At 40.0% G+C, this 26,158-nt stretch overlaps 1 protein-coding gene across 1 annotated transcript in view; it reads right to left on the reverse strand.

Annotated features, from left to right (window-relative positions):
* LOC105448430 (hepatic triacylglycerol lipase-like) overlaps positions 1-23,813 on the reverse strand; it is a 39,560-nt gene extending 15,747 nt beyond the window's left edge. Inside the window, exons 1-2 of the mRNA XM_011686965.1 lie at positions 23,809-23,813; positions 17,941-18,125 (exon numbers count right to left, since the gene is read on the reverse strand). Of these exons, the coding sequence (XP_011685267.1) occupies positions 17,941-18,125; positions 23,809-23,813 (190 nt within the window). The remainder of the gene's footprint in view (positions 1-17,940; positions 18,126-23,808) is intronic.
* Positions 23,814-26,158: the final 2,345 nt, after the last annotated feature.

Genomic DNA, 26,158 nt, shown 5'->3' on the forward strand with positions numbered 1-26,158 from the left:
ATTTAATATGATATGTGTATTTGTTCGTGCGTGCGTGCGTGCGTGCGTGTGTGTGTGTTATGTTTCAGGGATAATGAACAAATGGCGCGCGCAAAGCGCGGGCTCTGTTTTGTTCTAGTTATATAAATTATATATGTATATAATTATGTATATCCTAAACGTATTAAGATTAGAAAATAAAACAATAAGAATCTAATTTTAACAAAAAAATTTTATCCTTATAAGAATCTAATTTTTTCTTCCTTTTTTCTAACATTGCAAATGTCTTGAAAGAAAAGCTTGATTAACATTCACAACATTAGAGATTAAGCAAAAATTTACTTCTGATTTAATTTGCAAAATGCAAATTTTATTTTTGTTCTTTAATTCTATCTTCAAAAAAAGAAAGTACATTAAAACCTAAAATATTTTAGGAAGGAATATTTAAATTACGTTTGGTATTACATTTAAATGGAGCGTAACAAATCTAGATCGCTTCGACTCGTAAGTACGTTATTGATAGCTTAATGAACGAATGTTCGTGCACATTCAGCGGCGCTCATAAAGAACAAATTTAATGAGATGTCTGATGAGATTGTGGGCTGATACGATTAATTAGCTGGCATGCAATTTCAATATCGGTCATCTGTCAGGTTATAGTCCGTCCATCGTGCTATTTAATACGAAATTACTACTAATCGAAATTGTTCTATCGCTTTGCCGGGAAATTAGTCTCAACCAAGTGCGAGTACAAAAGCAACTGTCCGATTTAATTATAACGATGAGTTTGAAGACATACTCGATATAAAGGCATTCCACGCGCACGCGATTCAATTACGAGGATCACTCGAAACTTGAGTTGAGGCATTAAGCTAATTGCTCCGATAAGTTTACTCTTTTACTAATGAAATCTTGGAGTTTCTATAAACGTTTTGTACAGGCAGCACGCATACTGTAAACTGCAAATTAAATTGTTTGGTATCGGAAATTAGTTTGTAAAAGAGCAGCGGAACTTATCGCTTGCTTCCTCAGCTGTTTGCACAACGAAAAAAAAACCTATTGTTTCACGTAGACTGACTTGCGTTCAGTGCATAAAATCAGCCTGTTGTGCTATTATTAATATTATACAGTTGCTAAGTTCAAATTGATAGGATATATATTTCGCTTTAATCTTCACTTTAATAACATAGAATTAATGATCTTATACAAGTGTTTCATGTTTTATAACAACGGTATTCCAAATATTTGATATTTACGCTTTAAAACAATTTTCGATCGCGCGGAGAAGGCATTTCTGACGCATTCTTGGACATCGAACCGTCGTAATTCTTGAAGCATCTGGTCTAATTACGATCCAACCCGTGGAATGCGAGTAATAACGAGCGATAAGTTTCACCGATCGTGAAAAAAGCTCATGTTGGCCGGCGAAGACAGCGATTTTCCGCGTTTTCCCGCTGGCAATTATAACTCTTCGAGGGTTTCTGGAATCGTAGAGAAGGTAATAAAAGGATCGACGATTCGAAAGGATAGGACGTGCGGCAAAAAGACACACAGACGGTCGTATGTGTGTGTAATTTTATACACACGCACAGTTCAGATTCCTTCTTTTCTATCCAAACTTTCATGATTCGCTGCTATTTGCGGAGTTTTTATTAACGTTCTGGCAAAAAGGGGATTTGAGAGTAACGTTTAGCAGCGGAACATCGGGAACCGTTTTATTCCGCGACAGAGGTTACACAGAGAATTTTTATATGACCTTTTGGGAGTGAAATAATCCCGTTCTTCACGGCATCGAGATCCTCGTTTAACATTATTATTAATTGTTGTAAACGCATAATACCGCTGTGGCAATCACTTTGGCGTACGTGACGCCAACGTGAGAGAGAAAGCGAGGGGGGAAGGTGACAAGAACGACTGTATGTACGAACACCCGCGACAGAGTCAATGTTTAACCTCTCGGATTGGCCAATCATTTAACGTTGGACGGTAGACACCGTATACACGCTCAAATATGCTCAATATGCCGACGAAATTAACAGTCATGGCTAAGCAAACGGATGCGCAGTCACGCCGCGCCGCTGATGTGCAGTAATACCAAGTGTTATGCACATTGACACGCGCGTGTATTCGCATTTACACAGGCTTATAGGCTCGGTAGGTTCGCACATGCACGTACTGAGAATGGGAATGCACATGGTAGCTGCGAATTTCGCTCCCATTCCCATAAGGAACAGAGAGATGTAAAATTTTTATTGGTGGCGACAAGCAATTTCAAGTGCATTCCTAAAACAATTTGACGTAATTGGCAATCTCTTGTTTAAGTAGTTACAATGCATTTCATTATTAACGTATATTCTATTTAAACACGAAATTCGAAACCGAAGAGAGAATTAAACAGAAATAATGAAACGCAATTTACGAAACTTTGTAAATTATTTCCAAACTTATTTATTTGAAAATTATTCCGACAAATAAAAACTCGAAATTCGAAATAAAATTTGAAAATTCACAAGATACGCACGTATTTTATATCTATACAATTGCATTTGAATATAGCCTGATAGGCTGTGGAAGGCGAACGTGAGTGTGTGTTTGACGCGTGGAAATAAAAAAAATATCGAATTAATTATGTCATTAAATGAAGAGATAAAATATCGAGGGCAATTTCCGCATTTCGGGCTGTTAAAACTAAAGCGGAATTCAACTCTCGCCTGCAGGGAGGACCTCATTAAATTCTGTCGTGAGATATAACACTTGCACGCGAAAGCACATGGGGGGTGGCACGCCAACTTATTCCGAAAAAGATTTCTGTAATCTTTCGAGAGACATGCAATTCCGCAATCTGTGACATATATAATTCGCGACTTTGTTACACGTAGATCATAAAGGATGCAAACATATATAACTTTTTATTCGAGTACGACGACGCTTCAGACGTTTTATAAATATTATAGTTTTATAGCAGGTTGAGCGAATTTGCCTTTTTAATCCGAATTACAATGTCTTGGTTCTTAAATTAAAAAGCAGACGTTTAAATACTAGATTGCGATTCCCGTAATTTTTGTGAAAGGAAAGATGTCCCAGATTCGTAATGGAAATAATACATTTGAGCGCGAGAGATGTATTATCCAATATTCAATTCGGCTCTCTTTCTCTCCGGATGATTATGTCCCATTTACTGTTAAGCTTTTTACCGGATTTCGCCGTGCATTACGAACGTTTTCATGTTTTGCCGGTGCCATTAGTAAGGGTGCCGCTGTGGACGGATCCGTTTGCGCATACTGCAACATGCAAGCTCCGATCTTTTTTTGCACTCTACGCGCAAACTCTTGTCGTCGGGCTTGAAACAGTGTTGCATTGCGCGACACTGACGACGCGCGAGCTTAAAAATGCGAAACTGTAATTTACGTTTCCAATTTAAAGATAAGCAAATTATTTTAATCGCCAAAAATTTAGCGTATAATGTTAAACGTTTCGTAACAGTCAGCCGGCGCGCGGCATTCGTTATTACGCGTGATCGTTTCATGCGTTGTTTTATACATAAAACCACAACGCTATCATTTGACAACTTGCAAATAAGCAAGTATTGAAGCGAATTGCATTACATATATTATCGCAATACACATTTCAAGACACAAAGGCTGCGAGTGACTTTAGAAAAGATGTTAAACTTGATTACTCTTTACGACTGTTAGAATTTATGATTGTCATTCCGCGCTTAACTAATTAATAACACGTAAACGGATTGAGATAACAGTTTTCTATTTATTCAAAACAGGTGAAGCGTACTTATTTAAAGTATAAATAAAAGTTATTGGGGATGCGATTTATAAATTCTTATTCCGTCGCGAAGTTCATAAATAATACATATTCCTTTAATAATTCTTACGCTCTCAAATAAATCCTTCGTCGTGAAAAATTTTCTATTGGTTTAAATGTAATCTTGTTTATTATCATTTCTGAATTAAGGTCGCGAAATGATACAGACAATACAAAAAAATCATAAAAATTTATAGACATTTCCATTAGCCATTGGAATCCATTATACAGTGTATAACACGAAATCCATTAAATCTGGTAGAGAATTTAAATTTTTCAGAAACAGTTTTACATGATTTCGTTTATAAATTAACTTTTATCCGAATACGAATTAATGTCATATATATGGGAAAATATTTCAGATTAGATTGTATCGATTTAGATTGTATGAGAAGGAAAAAGAGACAGAGAGAAAGAGCGTCACCTCTCGCTCTTTTACGTTGCGCGATTTGCTCCACATTTAATCTTATCCGCGTGACAATCCGCTCGTAAGACCGTAGTCAGAGATCGCGTGAGGAGGATTGCATGCCGCTGTTAAGCCGCAAGCGACACACGCTTACATTAATGACGCTGATGACGACGTTAACGATGATAATGACGATAATGACGATAATCCCAAGATCCTGTTACTACAAATAGCGATGCGTTTCATTGAGATCGATGAAGCTCCGATGTTACATATACGTCAATTCCGTCTTTTACTCCAAATAATTCGCAAAAAAATGTTTGAAAATCTTTTGAAGAAAATAAGAATGATGCTTTATAACTTCGAAATTTATATGTTTTCTCAAAGATCGTACAAATGACCGATCATACGTGTAGTTGATTAAAAATTGAACAGAAAGTAGCATGCTTCTCTCGTAGTAGAGGTACATCTATACCGTCGTAATACGATGGCATTATCTTTCAATCATTGCCCTATTTACATATGATTAATGCATGATGCTTTAAAAACGATTATAGCATTTTGTAAGCTCGATGACTTTGCGACACTACATTTTTACCCGTATACATAATGTATTAACTGCCTCGACACGGAAATTTTTTACTGGTAAAAAAATTGTTTAATAAATCACTTTCCACTGTGATCAACAAGAGAATAAATTGGCAGAAATTTATTTAAATGGCGAACGAAAGCGATAGAAATGAAGCATCCATGCGGAAATTCAGTGTATCGCGAATATCCTGCGGCACGCGGCAACAGATCATTTTAATACAGTACAACAAATTACATGTATGCGTTCAATTAATTTCTATAAACCGTTTTTAATATATATTTTAACACGCTCAACACGTCGTGTCTCATCACGTTAACTTTTTATCTGTCTGTTAAATCTGATGTTAAAATCTGTTTGCATTTATCGCCCGTTTCTTTTTAAATTGAAAATTTCCAGTACGCACGCTTGATTGAAAATAAGTTATAGAGAAGAAATTACGAGATATTGGCGAACGGACGACGAAGCGTGTTTGCGTTCGAATGCATGCCTATTAATTTCGCAACGACGTGTAATCGCGCGTTCCATGGACGTAAAATCCATTCCAGCGGTGCCGGCCGGGAGTCGGTGGTTTCGGATTACAAATACGCCTCGTCTCGTACCTCGCCGTTCTGCGCAACGAGCTTCGCTGGGGTGGTTCGCGTTACGGAAGCATCATGCAAATGCATAAACACATTATTTGCTTATACCGTTGGGGTGAAATTCTGGCTTGCGGAGGTACCTACGTGGGGGGGGGGGGGTGGTAGAGAACGAGGAAACAATAAGGGAGAACGTGCAGAAAGGATCATAATGGTGGCGTAATACTGACACGAAAAGATTTAGATAATTAAAATATTATACATGAACTTCTCATTCACTCGCTCACATTAATTAAATGAAAATTTTTGAAAACGTCAATAGATTAATTCTAATCTATCTATATTAAAACTGTCATTTTTTTGCAAATAGTTTGCACATTTATATATTGCAAGAAATCTTTGCATTTAAATAAAAGGAAAAATATAAAATCTGCCTTAAATAAAAGTACTTTGTAATCTGCATGGGCCATTAAAGATTAATGAACAGAACGTTAATCATAATAATAGCTGTAATAATTGGCGCTTCTGAAACTAAGTTACATTCCTGAACCACTAAGGAACCACGACAAAGAGGGGCGGGAGGAGGCAGGAGGGGGTGCCACAGGACAGAGAACGTTTGCAAAGCATGTGTGTGGGAACCATCCGTATGGAAATCGGCTTCCTCCCGCCCTTCATATCCTAATTCCTCGTTCAATCTCGTGCACGATCACCTCAAGCAACGCGCGCGCATGCTTGCGCGAGCGTGAACACAAGGGATGAGCACCCTTGGTGCACGCGCGGCTGCACCGCATACACGTGCCCGCGGTGTTTATTTCGCCGTCGTTTTCCCTTCGACGTCCCTAATTCCCTTCCTTCACCCTATTACTACCGTAAGAAGTGCGCTATCGTAAACTTAGCGTTGTCAAACGCTCCTCTTCCCTTTACGAGCGTTAAAACGCATCGTGAATTCTCGATCGAATGATCCCGAGGCATACCTCGTAATAGTATTACAAGACGCGAACTTGAACGACAAGGTCGGGGCGGGATCGAACCTCTTAAGGTTCGAGAAGCTCGCGCGAAGAGCTTGTCTTAAAGGCGTGAGCGTGCTAATGAATTTCCTTTCCACGCCGGTTGCCACGAAATTGCTCGTCACCCGTTACAGGTCGCGTCGCCGCTATTATCAATTTCACAACAGTAATTAAGTTTTAATATGACAAAATTGATTTTAATTAATTGCAATAACCATCCAAAATTTGATATCTGCAGAGTTGATTTGACAACTCTATTTTTATACGAAGTGAAAACTTGATAAATGAAGATTGAGAGTTAGAGAGAATCAACTTTGTATTTTATAGGATCTTGTAATATTTTCTATGATCATTTACTTGATTTTCTACGTAGAACGAGAAATGCAACAGGATAACTCGATTTCACTCTATCTTTTTATTGCATTACTGAATTTAAATTTAGTTGGACTTGTCAGCACGATTTTCGATTTATGCACTTCTTGTGTAAATTCTCGCTTGTTAGGCGGTACCTGTGTGTCGTTACGCTTGGTAAACCTCACTGTAAAACGCTCAAGTTTAAGAGGCAACTCTCTCAGGTATAACGCTTCTTCGAGTTCGACTCACTCATTTTCTCGGCCGTTGCCTCGACGCTTAAAACTGTCACTTGCGCGAACCAAGGGGTGTCGTTGCGAGGAAACGTAAATATTACAAGAATTTCGCTCTCGCGGAAAACGCTTGACGAAACAATGCGGAATGGCTCTCAGAAGGGCGGGCAAAAGTCAATATCGTAGTTGGGTTGCAGTCGTAAAAGGGAGAAAGAAAGCGAGCCCGCGCCGTTTCAAGTGAATCGCGTACTTTTCTCCACGAAAGGCCGTACCTTCGGTCGGGGCGCCGCATAAACCTGTACGAGAGCCGGCTTCATTCATAAAATGCATCGCGTGTCTGTAGCGTTACGTGTGATAGGGCGCTCCCGGTGCAACGAATTGCGAGGTGCAACAACCGTGAACACCGGCAGTCCGGGGGGTTAATGTCCGCGGATGATTGAACGTGTCTGACATCTTGCGCTTCCACGCTTGCGTCTAAAATAAAGGGCGTGTCAAACGCAGGCTTTATCGTTCCGAGAGAGCGTTTAACCGGCGTTCTGGGCATCTATACGCGTAAATAATAATCTAGAATAATTGCAGCGGCGCGCGATCAATCCTCGACGTATGGCTGTCGATGCGCGTGAATTTATATATTTATTCCTCTGTCGTCGCAGAAAATATTTAAAATATTATGTTATATTTTTATTTAAAATATTATAAATATTTAAAATAAATATGTGCAATCAAATTTGCTTTTTTTTTTAATAAACAGTATAAATACCATGTATAAATTTATATTTTAACTTTTTCAACATTTACAATTTTTGCGAACGTAATTTTAAACGGCGGTCTCTCTCGAAGAGAAGAATGAAAAATCTAAGATAGAGAACTGCGGATTCTATTTGAATTAACGTCTTCTCGAAAATTTACAATGGAAGTAGGGCATAGTAAGCTGATAGGAGTACTTCCATTAATTCGATGCCGTAGGATATACAGTTTCAAACAAAAGGGTTAACCTACGAGATAATCACCCGGAGCGCCATAATGATCGCCTCCGTATCGTCAATCCCGTTCTAGCCGTAATGGAAATGTCTACAAGCCGCATGCTCCGTGTACATTTTATGTCAGTGTCGTGCATGAGATGGACCCGGATTGACTTTAACGCGCGGATTAAAGCGGGCGAACCGAAATCCCGCGGATAATCCCGCCGGAACGCAGTCAATTAAATCGAAGTGAGGAGGCCGGTAAAGCCAAGGATCTCTATCAGAATCCTTGGAATCGCCTCCTCCGAGGTCGAAGTTACGGCACGGGCGTGCGATTTCGTTCCGTTTCGCGCGGCGCCCTCCTTTGTCCCGGCAATATTTATTGTTAAAACAAAACGAAATTACCCCCTTTTCGTCGCCATCGGATTGATTTGATCTATAGGAATCCTGAGCACACGGACTTTTTTCAAAGCCGCCGAATCGAGAGCTTTTGCTTCACCGGCGAAAACAAACGTCGAGCGGTTTTCTGTAGAGATTACAGTAGGGATTTTAAAGGTATTAACGGTTTCAGGCGCAATTTACACAGACCGCATGTCCAATTTAGTCGATACATTTTTACAAAATAAAATTCTGCATGAGAGAAAAGCATATATTTTTTCCTGTACATCAATTCAATTTTAGATGAAACAACAATACGCATCGTTGTCAATGATCAAATTCTTTCATCCAGAAATACGCTAAATCGCTTTTTTTTAAATAAAACTACAAATGGACAGTATTAATTTTGTATATTTCATATTTCGTGCTGAGGTAATAACTTTTGTATCTCATCTAACGCAAATAGCGAGGTAAGCTGATTTTAAAATCTGAAGAGCTAGAATATCATATCGCAAAATTGAGTGCTTTATTTCAAAATAATAACTTCTTTTTGTACCCGTCCTACTTTCCTTTCTTTAGGTATAATTTTACCGGTTTTATTTTAATCTAACCTACATGCGTTGGTGAAAAATGTGATAGAATAGAAATATATGAGGCTTTTATTCGAAATTAGTTTTATTGAAATTACTACTAAACTATAAAGAGAAACAACAAGGCAATAGTATCGTTGTTTCGATAAAATTCTAATAAAAAATATTCATATTTGTTTATATAAAAAAAATAAATAAAAAGAGAAACGTGGAATTAATTGATACAAAAATATAATTAAATCATATTTTGTATGGCTATAGAATGGCAATGTATATATGCGTTTAATATCCGCACATGCTCTGATGCCTTTATTCTACTAACATAAACAACGATTTGTCTTTCCGATATCAGTGCACTTGTAAACCGCGAGCGCGCGGAATGGTGGAGTGTATCGTTGATTAAATTTCATCGGCGGTTCGCCCTACATCGTCCATTTCAGCGAAGTTTCGCCGAATGACAAAACTTTTCGTGCACATGCACTAGACGCGACATATTACTACGCATTCATTCCCCCCGTGCCGCGTTTGGAAACCAGCACCAGCTAGAGTCTCGTCCGCTATTACACGAAGCTGGTTACTGCGCAATTTGCTGAAATCAAGTCTGGGAAATCATCGTCTCATTTGCAAACGGGTATACACCGTAAATGATGCGCTTCCTAATTGAGATGAGAACATATGATTGAGATGGTCTCTCCCAAATTTTCGTACCATTCAATTCTGATAACAGATAATCAATTAAATATTTTGAGAGTAACTATATCGCTTAAACTTTTTTTTAAATAAAAAGCTGTATATTTTTTACTTTTTCTACAATCGATCTTTACAATATGAATTACAGTAATATCTATTAATTAAATAGAAAACATGAAATATTTAGGATGAAAAAAGCGAAAAGGATCAGGATTTTTATTTCGTAATAACTAATTTTATAAAAATAATTTTTTTTTTTACTTTAAAACAAAATTTCCCGCATATTCCTTTTACAACTCTCTTGAAGAAAATCGCTCGGACGTTATGTCGAAGCTGTGCGTGCTTACAAAAGCTCTTCGAAATTGGTACTTCTGCGAGTTGGTCATGCTCGCCAGCTACTAACAAAAATTGCATGAATTGAAATGCAGACATACTGAATTCAAAGAAATACTGGCACTACAGTAAACGCGAATGATTTATAATATTAGCTTATTAATTAAAATATATTATATAAAAACATAATTTTAAATTATATCTCTTTTGCGACTCGTATGCCAATACAGTGAATACAACTTTCCGTGATGATTTTTACATAAAAAGAATCAATATAATAAATAAATAAAAAATACAAATTCAACATTATTGATGAAGCTTTCACGTTCGCATATAACTCTGCCGTACGTGCCTCTGAATATCCGTTGGTTTCTGCTATAATTCTGCGCCGAAGGCAGAACCTGGAAGCCGAGGATATCGACACGTCCATTCCGTGAAACGAGAAGATTGCCGGGTAAAGTGAAACTGCCGGTGATTGTAGGGAATTATCGTACGAACGCGTGCGTGAATAAAACTGTAGAAAATAAGGCACCCTTGGCGCAAAAGGGTCAGATAGATAATAATGTCTTTATTCTAGCCGCAATCGCCTGTCGATAAAAAAGTACTTCAACCCCAAAATATATATTACTCTGTTATTCAAATATTACTGCATTAGATAAGTTAAGTTTTTTTAATTTTATAAATTTTATTCTGAATTCAGTACAATTACCAATTGTCTAACAATAAGCCTATAAGAAATTTTTAAAATACGTATTATATTACACAAAAAGAAAAGATATATAAAATTGATAATTTTGTCAATTTATTGATTTTTATTTATATTACAATTATTTTATGACAATTTATTATTGGTTGACGATTAATATCTGTAGCATTCTGAATGAAAAAGTTATTACTTATCCAAGAAGGGTCAAAGGAGGAAGATTCTATTGATTTCAGACGCGTTTTGACCATCGTCGCTGTCTTCGTGTTCCGACGATAATTTTCAGCTTCCGGCCGCAGCACGTACAGTCGGGCGGAAGAGATTGATACGGCGACGCGTTCTTCATCCGCGGCTCGAATCACATGCAGGGACGCATCCGGACGCGACGGACAAAAACGACGCGGGGGAGCGCGCGTGATATTGAAAGGAGGAGAACGAATGCTTTCGGGGGTGTTGGCGCATCGAAATCGATATGCGAATGCTACCCAATGTCGGCAAAAGTCCGGGATGGACGGGGGGGGAGGGGAAGAGATTGAAAGTGCGTCCGCGCTACGGCGGCAAGAATTGAATTCGTCGTGTAAAAAAAAAAAGAAGGACGGCGGAAAGCGAGAGCGGGGCGTAAGACCCCCGACGGGAATGAGAGACGAGAGTGGTGAGAGGTAGGAAAGGCACGCGGACGAGAAGATGGAAGAAAATGGAGGCACTCGGAGGAAGTCGTGCGCGATGGCGCATGAATCATCCTTCCGATCGAGATCGCGAAGAAAAAGAGACCTTCTCTTCCCTCCCCCCCCCCCCCGCGTTTTCTTCTGACTGCCGTAATGCCGCGCGCCAGAGATGAAGTTATTAATTCCCGCTATTGCACTCTTCGCCCACACCTTTCAACTCTCGCGTCGCACGTCCGCAGAGAATGCTCGAACGAAAACAAAAGCACGTTGTTGAGCTTCCCCGCGAAATCCTACACGGAAAAAGTGGTTTTGCTGAAGTATCTAAAAATTTAAATGTAGCCAGATACAGATACAAAAGTAATTTTATTGGATTATCTAAATAATTAAATTAAACGGAACGCTCGAATAGATTGCTAGAATGTCGGCGTATTTACAGTATTATCATCATGCTTCAGAGCGATCTTATATAATTATTTTGACTTACAATTATTTGACCTTGTATAATTATTTTGATGGTCCAATATAATTATTTTCAGATCTGTATCCAGCTACATAAAATTTTATATGCCTCAGCAAAACCGTTCTTTCTTTCCGCGTAAAAATAAAAAGTCGGGTACTTTATCCCCGAATAAAGGGACCCTTTTATTCCCAAATGCGAAACTTGTCTTGTCACTCTTCCCTTGCGCGCAGTTAACATCGTGCGCGTATGTCATATTTCACCGTATATATTATCGGAAGCGACATGCTGTTCGCGCCGACAGACACATGTAGCTGCCGCCCTGGGTCCCCTGCGATGAAAGTTAAGGGAGAAATCGCTGAGGACGCGGCGGCTGCGGCGGCGGCTAACTATTCGAGCTGAGATTGAGAGACTTGGCGACAAGGTACTTAAGTGTCTCGCCGGATTACACGCTCGGTGCTGACAGCAATGCCTTACGCGCGCGTAAAGGCAGCCGTTCCGGAGTGTTTGAGAGCGAGGTGTTCTCCGCGCGCGCGCGCGATTTCAGGCGCGATTTGACGCGTTTCTCGCGTCGCGCGTGTTATTTCAACGTCGCATTCGGGATATTTACAACCGCGATGCAACGCCGACGGATATTTGTCGTACGGATACGTGCCTCCTTAAGTGACGCAGGTCGTTTTCTTGCCTCCCTTCGAGATACTCCGCCTTCCTCGCGCTGCCTTTCCCGATATTTATTTAGCGAGAATCTTAGAGAATTTACGAGAATTCCGCTTGGTGAAACATCTCTCATGATGACGGAATCTACATAAGCTTTCTTCGAAACGACCAATATAAATATTTTAGTACGTTTTTATGACACACGTGCAATTTGTCTTTTCGCGCGCAATCGATCGTTTGAAACAATTAATCTTTCGAAATGTCAACATTCTCCCGCTCTATCTCGGAAATTGAACGTGAAAATATGCGCGAGGTGTCAATTAATCTAAACTCCCGCTCCGGTGAAATAAACGCGAATCGATAGATACCTTTTTTCCTCCCCGAGTGAGTATAATTCATCGCGCTAAACAGGACGCGGACGGGCAGAAGTCGGAAGGACAGAGTATGAGGGAAACACGGCGGGCATGAAAATCTGTCGCCCAGACAATGCCCGCGGGGGTTTCCTCGATTGCGGTTGGCACTTTTCGACCGCACCGAACGGAATCCGTGGTGGGTGCCCGCCCGCGCGCCCGCGCGTGATCGTTCGCGTTCCAATTTATCAGCGCGCGTGATAGCCCTCGCAGGGATTCCGGCTGCTCGATCGGAAGAAATTCTCGGGCCGGCGCGTGAGCCAATTAATTACTCGGCGATCATGAAATTCCGGGTGTTGTGAGATCCGAGACATCGGTAACTGTAATTGACTTGTCAGGTATTTGGTTACTTCCCTTTATTCGTTTAACAATTCGATACCTCCTGATCTGTACTTCTCTTCGTTTTCCAATAATATAAAAGGATTATCTAGGTTTTAACTAGAATTGTCCCTAAACTTTTTTTCTTGAATAGTAAAATCTCGATGGGTTTACATACAGCTCTATTCTAATTCTCATTTTCCACGGATTTGAATATTTCGCGTCACATTTGAAAAGAGAAGGAGAACATCTCTCGAAAATGTATAACCTCACTATATCGACATCATGATAGAATGTCGCTGATGCGACAGCTAATTTCGTGGGAAAAAAAATTGAGATAAAGGGGATACATCGTTGCGCTCGAACGAGATATAAATCTGCGGGGGTATAAAAGGTCCATGTAACATCACGTCGAAATGTCGCGTTTTTTTTTTGCAACGAAACCGAGAAAACGGATCGCGCGTAAAATGTATTTCCTGCCAATCCGTGTCCCACATCGAGAGTCCCCGTCCTCCTGCAGCGAGCGACAGAGACTTCGTTAGCTATGTATCTTCGTTGCATCCTCGACACACGTTAAAGCCGCCGCCGTCGGTCCTCGTCGCCCATCAATTAATCACGCGAGGGTAATTAGCGTCGCGCAAAAAGGAAAGAGCACATCGCGCAACCGCGCAATAATTATCGTAGCCCATGCCTCGAAACGTTTGCGTCTGTGCCGGATCGCTTCGAATACGAAATACGGGAGGGATGCAACGCGGCGGCGCGCATTAAAAGGGATGAACTGACGTGAAGGGGACGACCGTGGGATGTACGGTCGCGTCGCGGCGGGACGGGCGGAAAGAGGACGGTAAACGCGGCCGCTCTCGCGGTTCACATTCTGCATAATTACGGCAAATTGGTGCGACGTTACCCGTGATGTCGCTGAACCGTAACTCGAGCTCGATAACGAGCGCGCGTGTTTAGCTATGCGAGATTCCTGCGACAACGGCTGTCGAGATCGTTGGTCCCGACGTTGTCCACCAATCCAGGCGATTTCGATTCGACCCGATCGCGCGAAGCGTCGATATTACGAAGTATAATGTACAGTCGTGGACACATCGGTTGCGACACTTTTTTTTATAGGTTTCTAATATATATTTAATATACATAATATATAGTTTATAGATAACTAATATTTTGTAAATGCGAACCACGATGTACCATCTTTAGTCTTATAGAGACAGTATAACACCAATCGTGGTCCGCATTTGCAAAATATTAGTCCGTTTTGAAACCTATAAAAAAGAAAGTGTCGCAACCGATGTGTCCATGACTGTACATTGGAACGCTATTCTCGCTCGACTGTTACTCAGCGAAGGATAATGGGATTTCATTTCGCGCGAGATGCGATTGTTTATTTATTAAAAACTTTAACAGAGTGAATAATATTTCTCTGAACCATTCGCTCTGTATCCATGTTTACTGAGAACTGCGACAAACAGGGTGTTCTCTCGCCTCACGAGATACTTATTTAGCATCGGCTGCTTTCGCAAAAAGCATTAACTGTGCAATAAATAACTCACACTGGAAAATTGCGAGGCTCCGCCTCGCGTTGTGGATATTGCGAAAGTTGCGAGCGGCGGTAAAGTTAACAAACAATCTTTTCGGAATAGATCCGTGCTTCTTAAGCGATACCGATGAAACAGAAGCCGAAGAACAACAGCGGATGGTACGCGACCGAGATTTCGCATCCTGTGTTTAGTTCTGAACTAACTTATATTAACTCTCTCGGATTATCCTTGAAGTGCCTCTTATAACCGCCGGAAGATTACAACTTGAGGAAATTGTTCGGCAGACGAGAGCTAAAGTTCGACACCTGTCGAGTCCCGGGACTGGATAGCTACTTTGCCGAGACTCCCAAGTCATCCTGGATGTGGATCTCAAGTGTGAAATGACGAAGTCTCGTAGTGCTTAAGATTAACGCGCCCCTATATTCGCTATTATTGCCATTAGTGCCACTGTATTTTAGTGACATGACATTACAATATTGTAGGACATCGTTGTTTTTCTTGAAAGAATTGACTAAAAGGGAGAGATATGCAGGTCCCATCCAATAATTATTCAATGAAAATAATGACACTATTGAATATCAATAAGTCTCTTTGTGAATTATTAATATAAAAATTCATACAAGGGGTATTTGCGGATCTGAGACTTTAAAATTTATTTTTTTAAACTGTGGAAAAGGGCAACGTCCACATTTATGATTCATGCTTGCATGTCACTTGAACGTGACATTTCACATTGCGATATTTTATTTGATTGTATTAGATTGGACATTTTATAGACTAATCAAGTGTAAATAGAAGGAATATATATTATTGTGAAGAATTGACAAGGGGTATTTACGGACCTAAGACTTTAAAATGTTTTAAAACGTGTGGAAAACGGCAATGTCCACATTTATGATATCTTGCTTGCATGTTACTTGAACATTTCATTGTGATATTTTATTTCATTGTATTGGATTGGATATTTTATAAATTAATCAAGTGCAGTAAATAAAAGGAATATATGATAGTCGTGCATATCACTGTGTGTATAACAATATGTTATTAGTATATTAAACCCGCATTTTATCGATGCAACGCGCGTTTCGTAATCAAGAGGGCGCGGAATGGCCGTTGAGCGCCTATGCATTTTATCAGGATTCCGGCGTGAAGATATAAAAATATAGCGGCTGCATTTGTCCCCGGCGCGGCGCTCGTTTTTCACGAACCTTATTACATGGAAATATTACGCCGGATCTTACGAGCACGAGAGCGGGGCGAAATAACGATTCGCGAGGAGCGATGTGGTACGCTTTTTCCTCCGGTATTAGACAAGCCGAGGTGGGAGCACTTCATTTCAATGTTCCCCGTATTATTAACGGTCTTTTGTCGGCTTCGGCGGAAGGGGAGGGGAGAGGGGGAGTCCGCTCGACGAAATCGTCGACGAAGCGACGCGCGAGAGCGGGCATTTATCGTCGTCGCGAGCCGACACGATTCGCACTTCGCGTATCCATTAATGAAAAATTGTCGCGCGAACAAGATCGCTCTTCATTAACACGTCCGATGTCAACTCGGGTTTGTGATTCGCGACCGACGTCACGATACTTGCACGTCGCGCCGATATATAGCTATATGAAATACAAACGTCGCACGAAGTGAAGTGAATTGAAATTCGTGTGTTAACGCGCCGTCGCGCTTCTCTGTTGCCGTCGCGAAAAAATCTCGCCCATGCGACGATCGGTCAATCATGAATCGAATCGTTGAATTAAAATTTCGTACACACGTTCGACGTCGCGCGACGCGTCAATAACAACCAGTCACTTACCGTGTCACCACCTATTTCAATTACAAATTTTATTCAATATTTATTCGCAAACTTTTCACCGCATCGCGAATCCACGTTGTTAAATGTAAAACGGTCTCCGGGCCCGCGTGTTTCGCCAATCTCGCGTAAAACTTGGAAAATGGCTCGTTAAACTTGTCAGTTATGCGAGTTATTTGTCTCGCGCGAATTTCACAAAGTTGACTCTGCAACGAAGTCGCAGACATATTTTTTGAAATTAAATAATAAACGCCGAATTAAACCGATTTGCAAAACCACGTTAGCGGCAGATAATCAAGTTTGAGAGAAACAAGAAGAATTGTCCATAAATTTTTTTATTATCTTTATGAGAAAATTATTTTATTTTTGCGAGCAAACTGTGGATGAATGTGACTTCAATAAAAAATAATTGTTTTATCATTTTTGAATGCACAATTTAAAAATTACTCAAATGAATTGTTTTAATATTTAATATTTAGCATAACGATGTGTAATTTAATCCTTTCTACATTGAAAATCAATAAATCGATCAGAAAATGGAACTATTATTGTGCTTGAAATAAATGCTCTTCGTGCGTCGCCAAAGTTCGCTTTTAGATACATGTAGTTATGCGGCTTCGCAGATGACTGATTCGATTGTGGTGTCATTCATTGGTACGAGCAGTATCGCATGAATAGAGTATTCCAATGTTAATTGAAGTTAAGCGACTGCACTCTGAAATCGTGCATTAAACGTTGGCCGCTGGAGAAAATACTGGAGATCTCGGGGACGAAGAGGAATTGACACGGCGCTTTAAAGAAACTGGATTTGAAAGGCAAATTTAATAGCTCGCGAGAGCTAATGAATAAAAGCGATTGAATGATAAACTTAGATCTCGAGTCGGTCGCGGCGACCGCGATACAATTTGAAGGGATTAAAGAATCAGTGAAGCATAAAAACGACCGGTGGAAAAGAAGAGAACGGGGAATTGTGAAAAGAACTCGACATTTTCAATTCTCTCGTAGCAATATACTTGGAAATATATTTTCCAAATCCCGTGAGTTGTGCGTGCTTCAGTGAGTAAATCTCCAAGTGATTTGTTTTAACGATAAGTACACTGAATTGCGTAAACACAAGAATTATTTTGTCAGATTGGATAGATATGTATAGAGAGAGAGAGAGAGAGAGCTTTTTGCATGCTATGAAATATTTTCGTTGCAAAATTCTCTTCACAAGTTTATTGTTATTTATGAAATTCACGTACATACTCTCGCACGCAATACCATTTTCACTTGGAACATTGATGTCGGGAGAGATGCGTGGTACAAATAATATATGTATACGCTCTCTTGTATCACACGCATCGAAAAATTGCAATTTGTTTCGAGCGTTTCGCGTTTCGCTTCGCGATCCGCGCATTTCTGCATGTCAGCGAGTCGATTGGCCCGCGAATAAGTTGGAAACGGTTCGCATCGACAAATACTCACTCGGATCCTTGACGGCCGTGATGACGAGGCGGAAGCCATTCGAGTTGGTGCCCCAGGCGTCGGTGACGTATTTCAACGTCACGAAGTTTGTGCGCGTGTAAATCGCGCCCACGGTCTGCTTCGTGTTTCTGCAGGATAGGTCTGCCTGGAAACAAAAGAAAATTGCGTTCGTCGAGTACGTGCCACTTGAAGAGAGCGAGAGGGAGGGAGAGGGGGAGAGCGGTGAGCGCCTTTTTTGCAGACGCTCGTGCTAACGATGCAAATGTCGCGAGCGTGATATCGAACGAGCATGCGAGGGAGGGCGCGCGGACGACATGCGCTTGATTTACGCGCGGATAGTTTTATATTGCAATGGACTAAAAGTCCCAATCGATCCCCGTTCGTGGGAACGTCACGGCGAATGTGATTTATGTTGCTGCACATCTGCGAGAGAAAAGTAAATTTGACATGAAAACTTCGCGTACTTGAATTCTTGAATATTATTGATATTTTAATCCTCGATTTGTAGAGAAAAAGAATCTTTCATCTCTTCTTTCGCATTGTGCGCATCTCTCATCTATTTCCTCTCCGATAAATTCTTTTCTTATTGTAATCATATACATCCGACATTTTTACTTGCTATACGTATATACGGAAAAGAGGTATTTTCTCAATTTCTTGGCTTTAAAGGCGTGCGAGAAAAATGAGGAGTGTGGGTACCATATTGCCGGTAATATTACCTGTATTACCAAGAGAAATAAAAATGTTCTCTTTTACATGTCATTAACTGTTCCCTCGCACTTTATGAATCAGACTACAATGATAAAAGGGACCGTAATTTCACCGTGGTGAAAGTCAGAATGGAAGCTTATAAATATACCGCGTAAAATGTCAAATAACGTTGTTTCCACCTCTTCCTCCCCCCCCCCCTCTCCCTTGAAATGGCGGGCATTTTTAATAAAGCGGCTATCCGCACACACGCGTGCGCGAATCTATCCCCCCTTTTTTCCCCGCGAGAAGTTTATGCCGAGGCATTTGTAAGCCAGCTTAAAACGCAGCTTGACGCAAAACAAAAATAACGTATCCCGGTAGATAATCCTGAAATACGAGCCGTAGATATCAATTCAAGCCACAGCCAACGAGACCCGTGGTCGGTGTGCAAGAAATTTATTCGTAGATTTGCAACGCGGTATCTCGCTCGTTTGCCTCGAGACACGAGCAACGTAACACTTGTTGCACCCCCCTCACGACAGACGCGAAAGAAACCCGGAAACAAACGACTGCACGAACAGAAAAAAAAGATATGGTCGATATGGCACGTATATTGATTATTTTGTGTATAGCGCTAGCTTTTTATTTGGTTTTTAATGGCTCAAAAGTATTGGTTATATTATAAGCTGTCGCCTGTACGTAACGCAAGAAAATGTCGCCGCGAAGTGGCTTTCAACAAAATTGATTTCATCACGTGATATTGTGTATTTATCCATCGTCAACACAAACAATTCTTGCAAATCAATTTTTTAGTACTTTACTAATTGCCGAAGCAATTTAAAATCTTTTTATTGGCCATGTTGGCGGAATATCGTCGAAAGTCAAGTGCGCGCGGGCAAATAACGACGGGGAGTTGTGTAGCGATAACTAAATGCAAACGTTGTTGCTTTATCGAGAAAGCAATTTGCGAGCGTTGTTGTATTTTTCAATGTTCGCGTTTTATTTAGAAATCAAATATCTGCACGCGGCAGCGGCGAGAGAGTAAGTTTTATTCGCTAACAAGCACATCGCGATCGCGTAAAACGTGCAATTTATCGCGCCGTCCTTATCTGGTGTATATCGCGAAAATCGTAATTTCGTGCCGTGGAAAATTCAGAGGAGGTAGGAGGAAGAAGGAGTTGCACGATGATAACAGTTTAAATTACATTCCGCACATGCGCTTCCGCATAAACAACTTTTATTGAGATTGTAACTTTGTTGCGCGGCACTGCGTGCGCGCGACGGGATGAACGTTAATCGTACTCCCGCATTTCTGGCTCGAATCGCGATCCGTAAATGCATCCTTTCCTCCGCTTTCCCATCCTTTGATCGACGGTGTGGCTTCGTTATTGCAAAATATTATTGAATCTGTCCGCAGGCTGTTTAATAACTGTCTTCTTCCCGTCCCAATTAGCGCGAACAAGAGATTGGAATTTCACCGGAGATAATCCGCGTTTAATTATCTCCTCTCGCTCCGATCATTAGCTTCCATCCTTCCACCCTTTTCCTCCAATTTCTATATACGTCATATCTCCTGCCGTCTCGCGTATATGACAAAAACAGCAGCGCAATCTCCGTGTATCAGGTGAACGGAAATAATTAGCACGTTGAGTGAAACTCCGAGCGCCAGGTGTTAAGAAGGCAAACAGAATATGTATAGAGAAATTTGAAAATACGCGGACTTTTCATCCTTATTTAGCTTCACTCTCTTGCGATCCTTATTAAAATTAACTTTTATTCATGTATATCAGTATTAAAATTAATTTTTATTAATATATATCAACATGTATAATAATCTTTCCACAAAATTTAATAAGAGAGCAATAATATAATTTTTAGCGCACTTCGAAATTTATACATTATATAGGAACTTATACATTTATTTGGAACTTTTATTCATATTCAACTTTTATTCATGGAAAATAATTTTCTCGACATACGATAACATTGCAATTTTATCATTTCAGGACCATGGACGATGAAATTGTTTGGACAAGAATCGCCGTTTCGGTGAGTTATACTGCACAATATTGAAAATATCGACGGTGCTATGTCAAAATCGCAAAATTGCAAAATTAAATTTTACGAATTTTTTAAAATTATATTTTCCATTTAAATCTTATGCCAAAATCATATCAATTTGTAATACAAATTTATCAGTTTTCAATTTTTAAGAATTTTAAGATACACGTCACTTTTTTCGATTTAAATCTCATTTTTTAAGTTGCTAAAACTTAATTCTTTGGTTACAATTGTTTCAAATCAATTTTGACGTAGCACCAATTATATTGTATAGATATTCAATATTATTCTTATTCAATAATATATGATTGTGAAAACGTGATTGTGTCACATATTAGCGCAATGCGCATTAGCACAAACGAATAGAAGTAACATTATGCGATTTTAAAACGCGAATGCATAAATATCGTCGGCTCATAAACCTTTTTTTACTTACTATTTAAATCGCACTAACTGTAATAGCGCATTTTTTGCATGAAAGTAATTTAGGATAAGCTGATTGTTAAATATTATTCGTCGTTAAGCCACGAAGGGCAACGTGCTTGCGCAATGTATTAGGAGATAACACAAGATGAGGGAAAAGGAACAAAAAAGTAAAATAAAACGGTAACTGCTCGAGAAAGTAGGTCGCCGAGAATAAAGTTACGGAATAAAGTTCACAGTTATATAAGGATGCAACTTTGTCGGTCGCTAATAATTTTAGAAAAAATTGATAAAGCCATAAGACAACGCAGCATCAATCTACGACATGGATTTCATACCAGTTGCCAGTTGCGAACACGTCTATGAATCTAGCACTCCCCACAACTTAAAAAAAAATTCTAATATATGTCATGATTAATTGCTAATTTATTGTCCTAATCTCGAATTTATCGTTGCTACCCGTTCACAAGAAATAAATATCAGAAGTGGGAGTGACTTTACGTTACGCTAGCACTCCCACTTCCAAAATACGACGTATAGGGTGTACGTGCTAGGTCACAGACGTGTTGCGAATGTGAGTTATTATATCCCACTGCATTTTGCACTTTGGATACTTATGCATTTTGATACGTTGTAATATTTCTGCATGAGAGCAGCTGCACATTCGACGTGACCAATATACGCCAAATCCATTTCACTCGCTAAATTGTTATTATCATTATCCGCACACATTGCAATTATTCGGACAGCCTATTAAATCCCATCAATCAAGCCAAAGCCGTTTATTTTTATTAAAATAACGCAACTGCAGTTTTGCATTTGAATGATATGCTAATGCATACTGATGCATGACATCGATTATAGTATGAGTGGATTTTTGATCAGCAAAAATAACTTGTAGTACAGTACGAACTGCTCTTCGTTATTCTAACAAAAATAACTTGTAAAGTACGAACTGCTCTGTTATCTCGCAATATGTTGATTCTCATTATTACGTATCGCGAATAGCTTTACAGTCCAGAACTGTTTCTCCAGTCGAAATTCATTTTCAGGTCGAGCTGTACATTCTTCTATAGGAAAAATTTTGCTGTTTGCATGCATGATAAACACATGAGAAATTATGCTAATGTCACTTATCCAACACGAAATTTGCAATAGTCCAACATTTATAATAGTAACAGTTGTTGTTCGAAACTCGATACTTATAGTGCGACGCGACGTCGGGGATCGGCGACGAATTTTATCGGCGAAAAACTTTTTTCGCGCTAGCCCGTAAACAGCGATAATTAAACGTCGAATTTAATTGCCAGTATCTCTCCGTTGGACGGAGGTCAGTCGAATTTGCGATCGCATTATTATCGGCAATACAGTAGGCGCACGGTGATTCACTCTCGGACTGATCTATAGGGTCTATTTGCGCGCGGCAAATTGTGTACTCTGGCTGGTATTAGGATTGCGTCCGTACGCGAACGGCGGTTTAATAACGTGCTCCGCCGATCGACCGCATGTCAACCGGACGGGTACTTGTCAATTCCGACGACGAGAGTCATCGATCATGCACGAAACGTAGGGTTAAGTAATCTGCATCGTCAAGCAGACAGCCAAGCTGTAGAGACGTAAGCCGCCGGCAGGAAGGGTTGCGCTCTTGTAGTTGCACAGGGCGTCGGTTTACCCTTGGATATGCCGCTGACGTACATACGCTCAGGGCAAATGAACTGGTCGCGATAGCATATAGATATGAAGAAGGTCGAGTGCCTAATTTTGGATATCAATTTTTAAACCTACATTCCTGTCGTTCGAATAAAGTCAGAAGTTGTATGTCGGGCGTTTATAATCAAATATTGATCCACAAAGAAAATTTTATTCCTCTACGCTCCTCTCAGCAGATTAACTCTAACTATACATTCCAATGTTGAAATTACTATCGTTATTAGGATAAAATATCTTGGGAGAAACGTGAAGAGCCAAGAAAGAGTCTCTTTTTGTGTGGCTCGCGACCCGAATAAAAGTCAGGAATTCGAAATAGGTTGGACAGAGGGAGGTGGAGGAGAGGTCCGTGGACCAGTTCGGAGATCGTGCGAGATTAGATACATCTTCGGGGAAAACGTCGGCTGAATGGCAATGCCGACGCGATGCAAACGCGAATGGAGGCCGCCCCCATAAGAGGACCACCTAATCTACATTTACATGACTTTCGGCGTATCACGCGAGAATGAAACGGATTCCCTTTCTCTCCTCCCCCCCCTTCCTCCCAATGAAGCCTCGAAGGTGCAATTTCTCTTCCGTCGGGGCGGGAAAGCCGACGAAAGAAGGCCTCGAGCGAGCTTATACGACAATGCCGTCCTAAGTCGATTCCGAAGAGGTTCGGGAAAGGGCCGCCCCGAGCGGCGGCCGAGAGGCCATTGTCGTGCGTGCAAACAACGAGATCCTTCCTTCGAGGATATGCAGCTCGGCCTGAAATCTCGACCGAGAAAACAGCCTCGAGCCGTGAAATCGTTCACCGCCATCGTTCGCACAAAAAAATACGAAGTCCAATTAAACGCGACAGAAAAAATATTTGACGAAAATTCACCGCATCGCGCAGTTCGAGGTAGTTCGAGGAAAGAAAAATCTGTACGAGCAAATTTATCGTGGTTTTTATCTTTACAAATTTATTAATAGATATCGGAAAACTATCTTTCTAAAGAGACATACCTCATAACTTTATGTTAATGAGACTAAGTGTGAATAATAAGTAGATATAAATTAGATACTTTTGCCCATAGTTTGGGAAATCATGCAAAAGCTGGAATGTTCGCGAGGTGATAGGCAATACACATTACATCGATGGCTGGAAGAGAGCGCTCATATTTTCGTATTATATTTTCCATAAAATTTGTCTCGGCCACGTATATATTCCCGACGTGAAATTGCACTCCCGTCGTTATAAATTGCATACAGCGCGTGTAAGGCCTTTATATCTCGGATGCGGTTGCCGAATGCACGCATTTTACGACGTATACAAAACTCGTGTAAAGTCGTTTCCAACAGAAATGCCGTGGCGTTATTTACCTCCTTCACTATGAAAGAGGCATTATTAAAAAAAAAAAACGATATCCTAGCAAAAGTATGAAAAATGTATTTAATAGAGATAACTAAATTGCAGTACTTGCAAAATCAATTAATACATTTGAAAAAATTGAAAAACATAAAATTTTTTAACTGCTTCAATAATCACTTTCTGCTTCTAATCTAATTCGGTATAAAAATTCATTATGCTTTTTCGTTTGCAAATGAAAGCAAATTCGATTTATTGTTAAAGTTTTACAAAGATATTTTATGCTCCATGCAATTTTATTAAGATAATTCGATTCTGTCGAAAAATATTATTTCCAGTCGAATCTCTTTCCTGCAAGCTCTCGGAAGCTAACAAGGTTGCATTTTATTGATCCATGAAACGCAATAAAAACAACCTCATATTTTTGTCGTGATTTTATTGTGGTTTTTGGAAACGCAGAGCAACGGTAAACAAGACGATCATTCGTATTTCTTTTGTTATGGTTTCATGATATATGTGAAATCCTTTTATCTCGTTGGATATTAAATCTTTTTGTGAATTCATTGAAGCATTTTGTAAAACAGAAATTGATAAAAAATCTTTAAAGAAGAGTAATAACTATGGGGATACAGGGTAGAATATTTTTAGTTATATTAAACGCATCCAAGATAAAACTTGAAGAAATCAATTATAGAAATCAACGTTACGCGCACCGAGTTATTAAATTGAACGCAAAGAGCGGACGCATCTTCGAACCTCTCACCGGTAAAAGCTTGCGAAAGCCATTACGCGACGCGATGGAAGCTTTTCTTCGTGCGATCACAAATTCCGTCCTCCCCCCGCCGCGCCGCCGCGACTGCTCGGCGAAACTTCGAAAGCGATGAGATCCAGATGGCTGCTAGTTTCGCAAACTTCGCTGACCAATTTCTCGCGACCGAGAAGCGACGCAGAAACAGGTACCGGGAACATTACGCGATACTATGGTGGTGACGCTCCTATAATTAATGATCCCATGAGCCGGAATTATCGCAACGATGCACCGCGCTGATGATATCGATCTCCAAAGTCTAGAGAACCGTGAAACACTTCTCCTCGCTCGAGTCATAATTAATAGATAGTAATCAAATATTATAGTCCACCGCGCGGAGGATTGCCCTTCCGACGCTAAATTATTATAGCGGATGACGCGAACGCATTATGATTTACAGCCGAACGAGCGTGCTTTATAGATACCCGGCGATCATGGGCTAAAATATCGCATACGAGAGCACTCCGATCATTATTTAATATTCTTCGTATGCTACGTATCGATCATATTTACGCCACGCTGCCACCGCCTCGGTCTTTTTTTTTTCTCCTACATAGAGTCGACTATAATTCCTTCGCGTAATATATTCATAGGCTGGAGAATTCATTTAGGATTTTAACTAACCGATATATTATTTATTTCACTGCGAGAATTTTGTTTTAATTTTGCATTACTATAAATATTGCCCGAGGTATTTTTCGCGGATAAGCCCGGCTCATGAATAACGCATACGTTGAAAAATCTTTTATATGCAAATGTTGCATTGCACATTATTCGCTAATCGAATATTAATTTCCGTCTTCTATTATCAGTCAATTCCGATCGAATAAAGTTTCAAACTTATTTCCATAACGCCGACAGAGGCCGCATTATTTTATAAGAATTTTTTTACCTACTTTCAGTCAAGTTGTGACTTGTCGATGTAACAAAGGGAATGTCATTAAGAGTCACAGTTGTTGAAGTAAATTGAGCTAAAAATGATTCTTTCCTTAGATATCACTTGAGATTAAGGCGTCGCAAAATCTTAAGTGCAGTCATTTGTGATTAAGACGTCGTGAAAATTGTAATTTTTCACACTTTTATAAGGAACGCGAACACATAGGGTATTACGTATGCTGAACGTTAAAAATTTCAGCAAAATTCACGCGCGTAAGGAAGCAGTTTAAAATGTGTTTCGCAACCTATTTTTATACGTTCGC

Source organism: Wasmannia auropunctata, unplaced genomic scaffold, assembly GCF_000956235.1.
Source record: "Wasmannia auropunctata unplaced genomic scaffold, wasmannia.A_1.0 LD336116.1, whole genome shotgun sequence".
Taxonomy (NCBI): domain Eukaryota; kingdom Metazoa; phylum Arthropoda; class Insecta; order Hymenoptera; family Formicidae; genus Wasmannia; species Wasmannia auropunctata.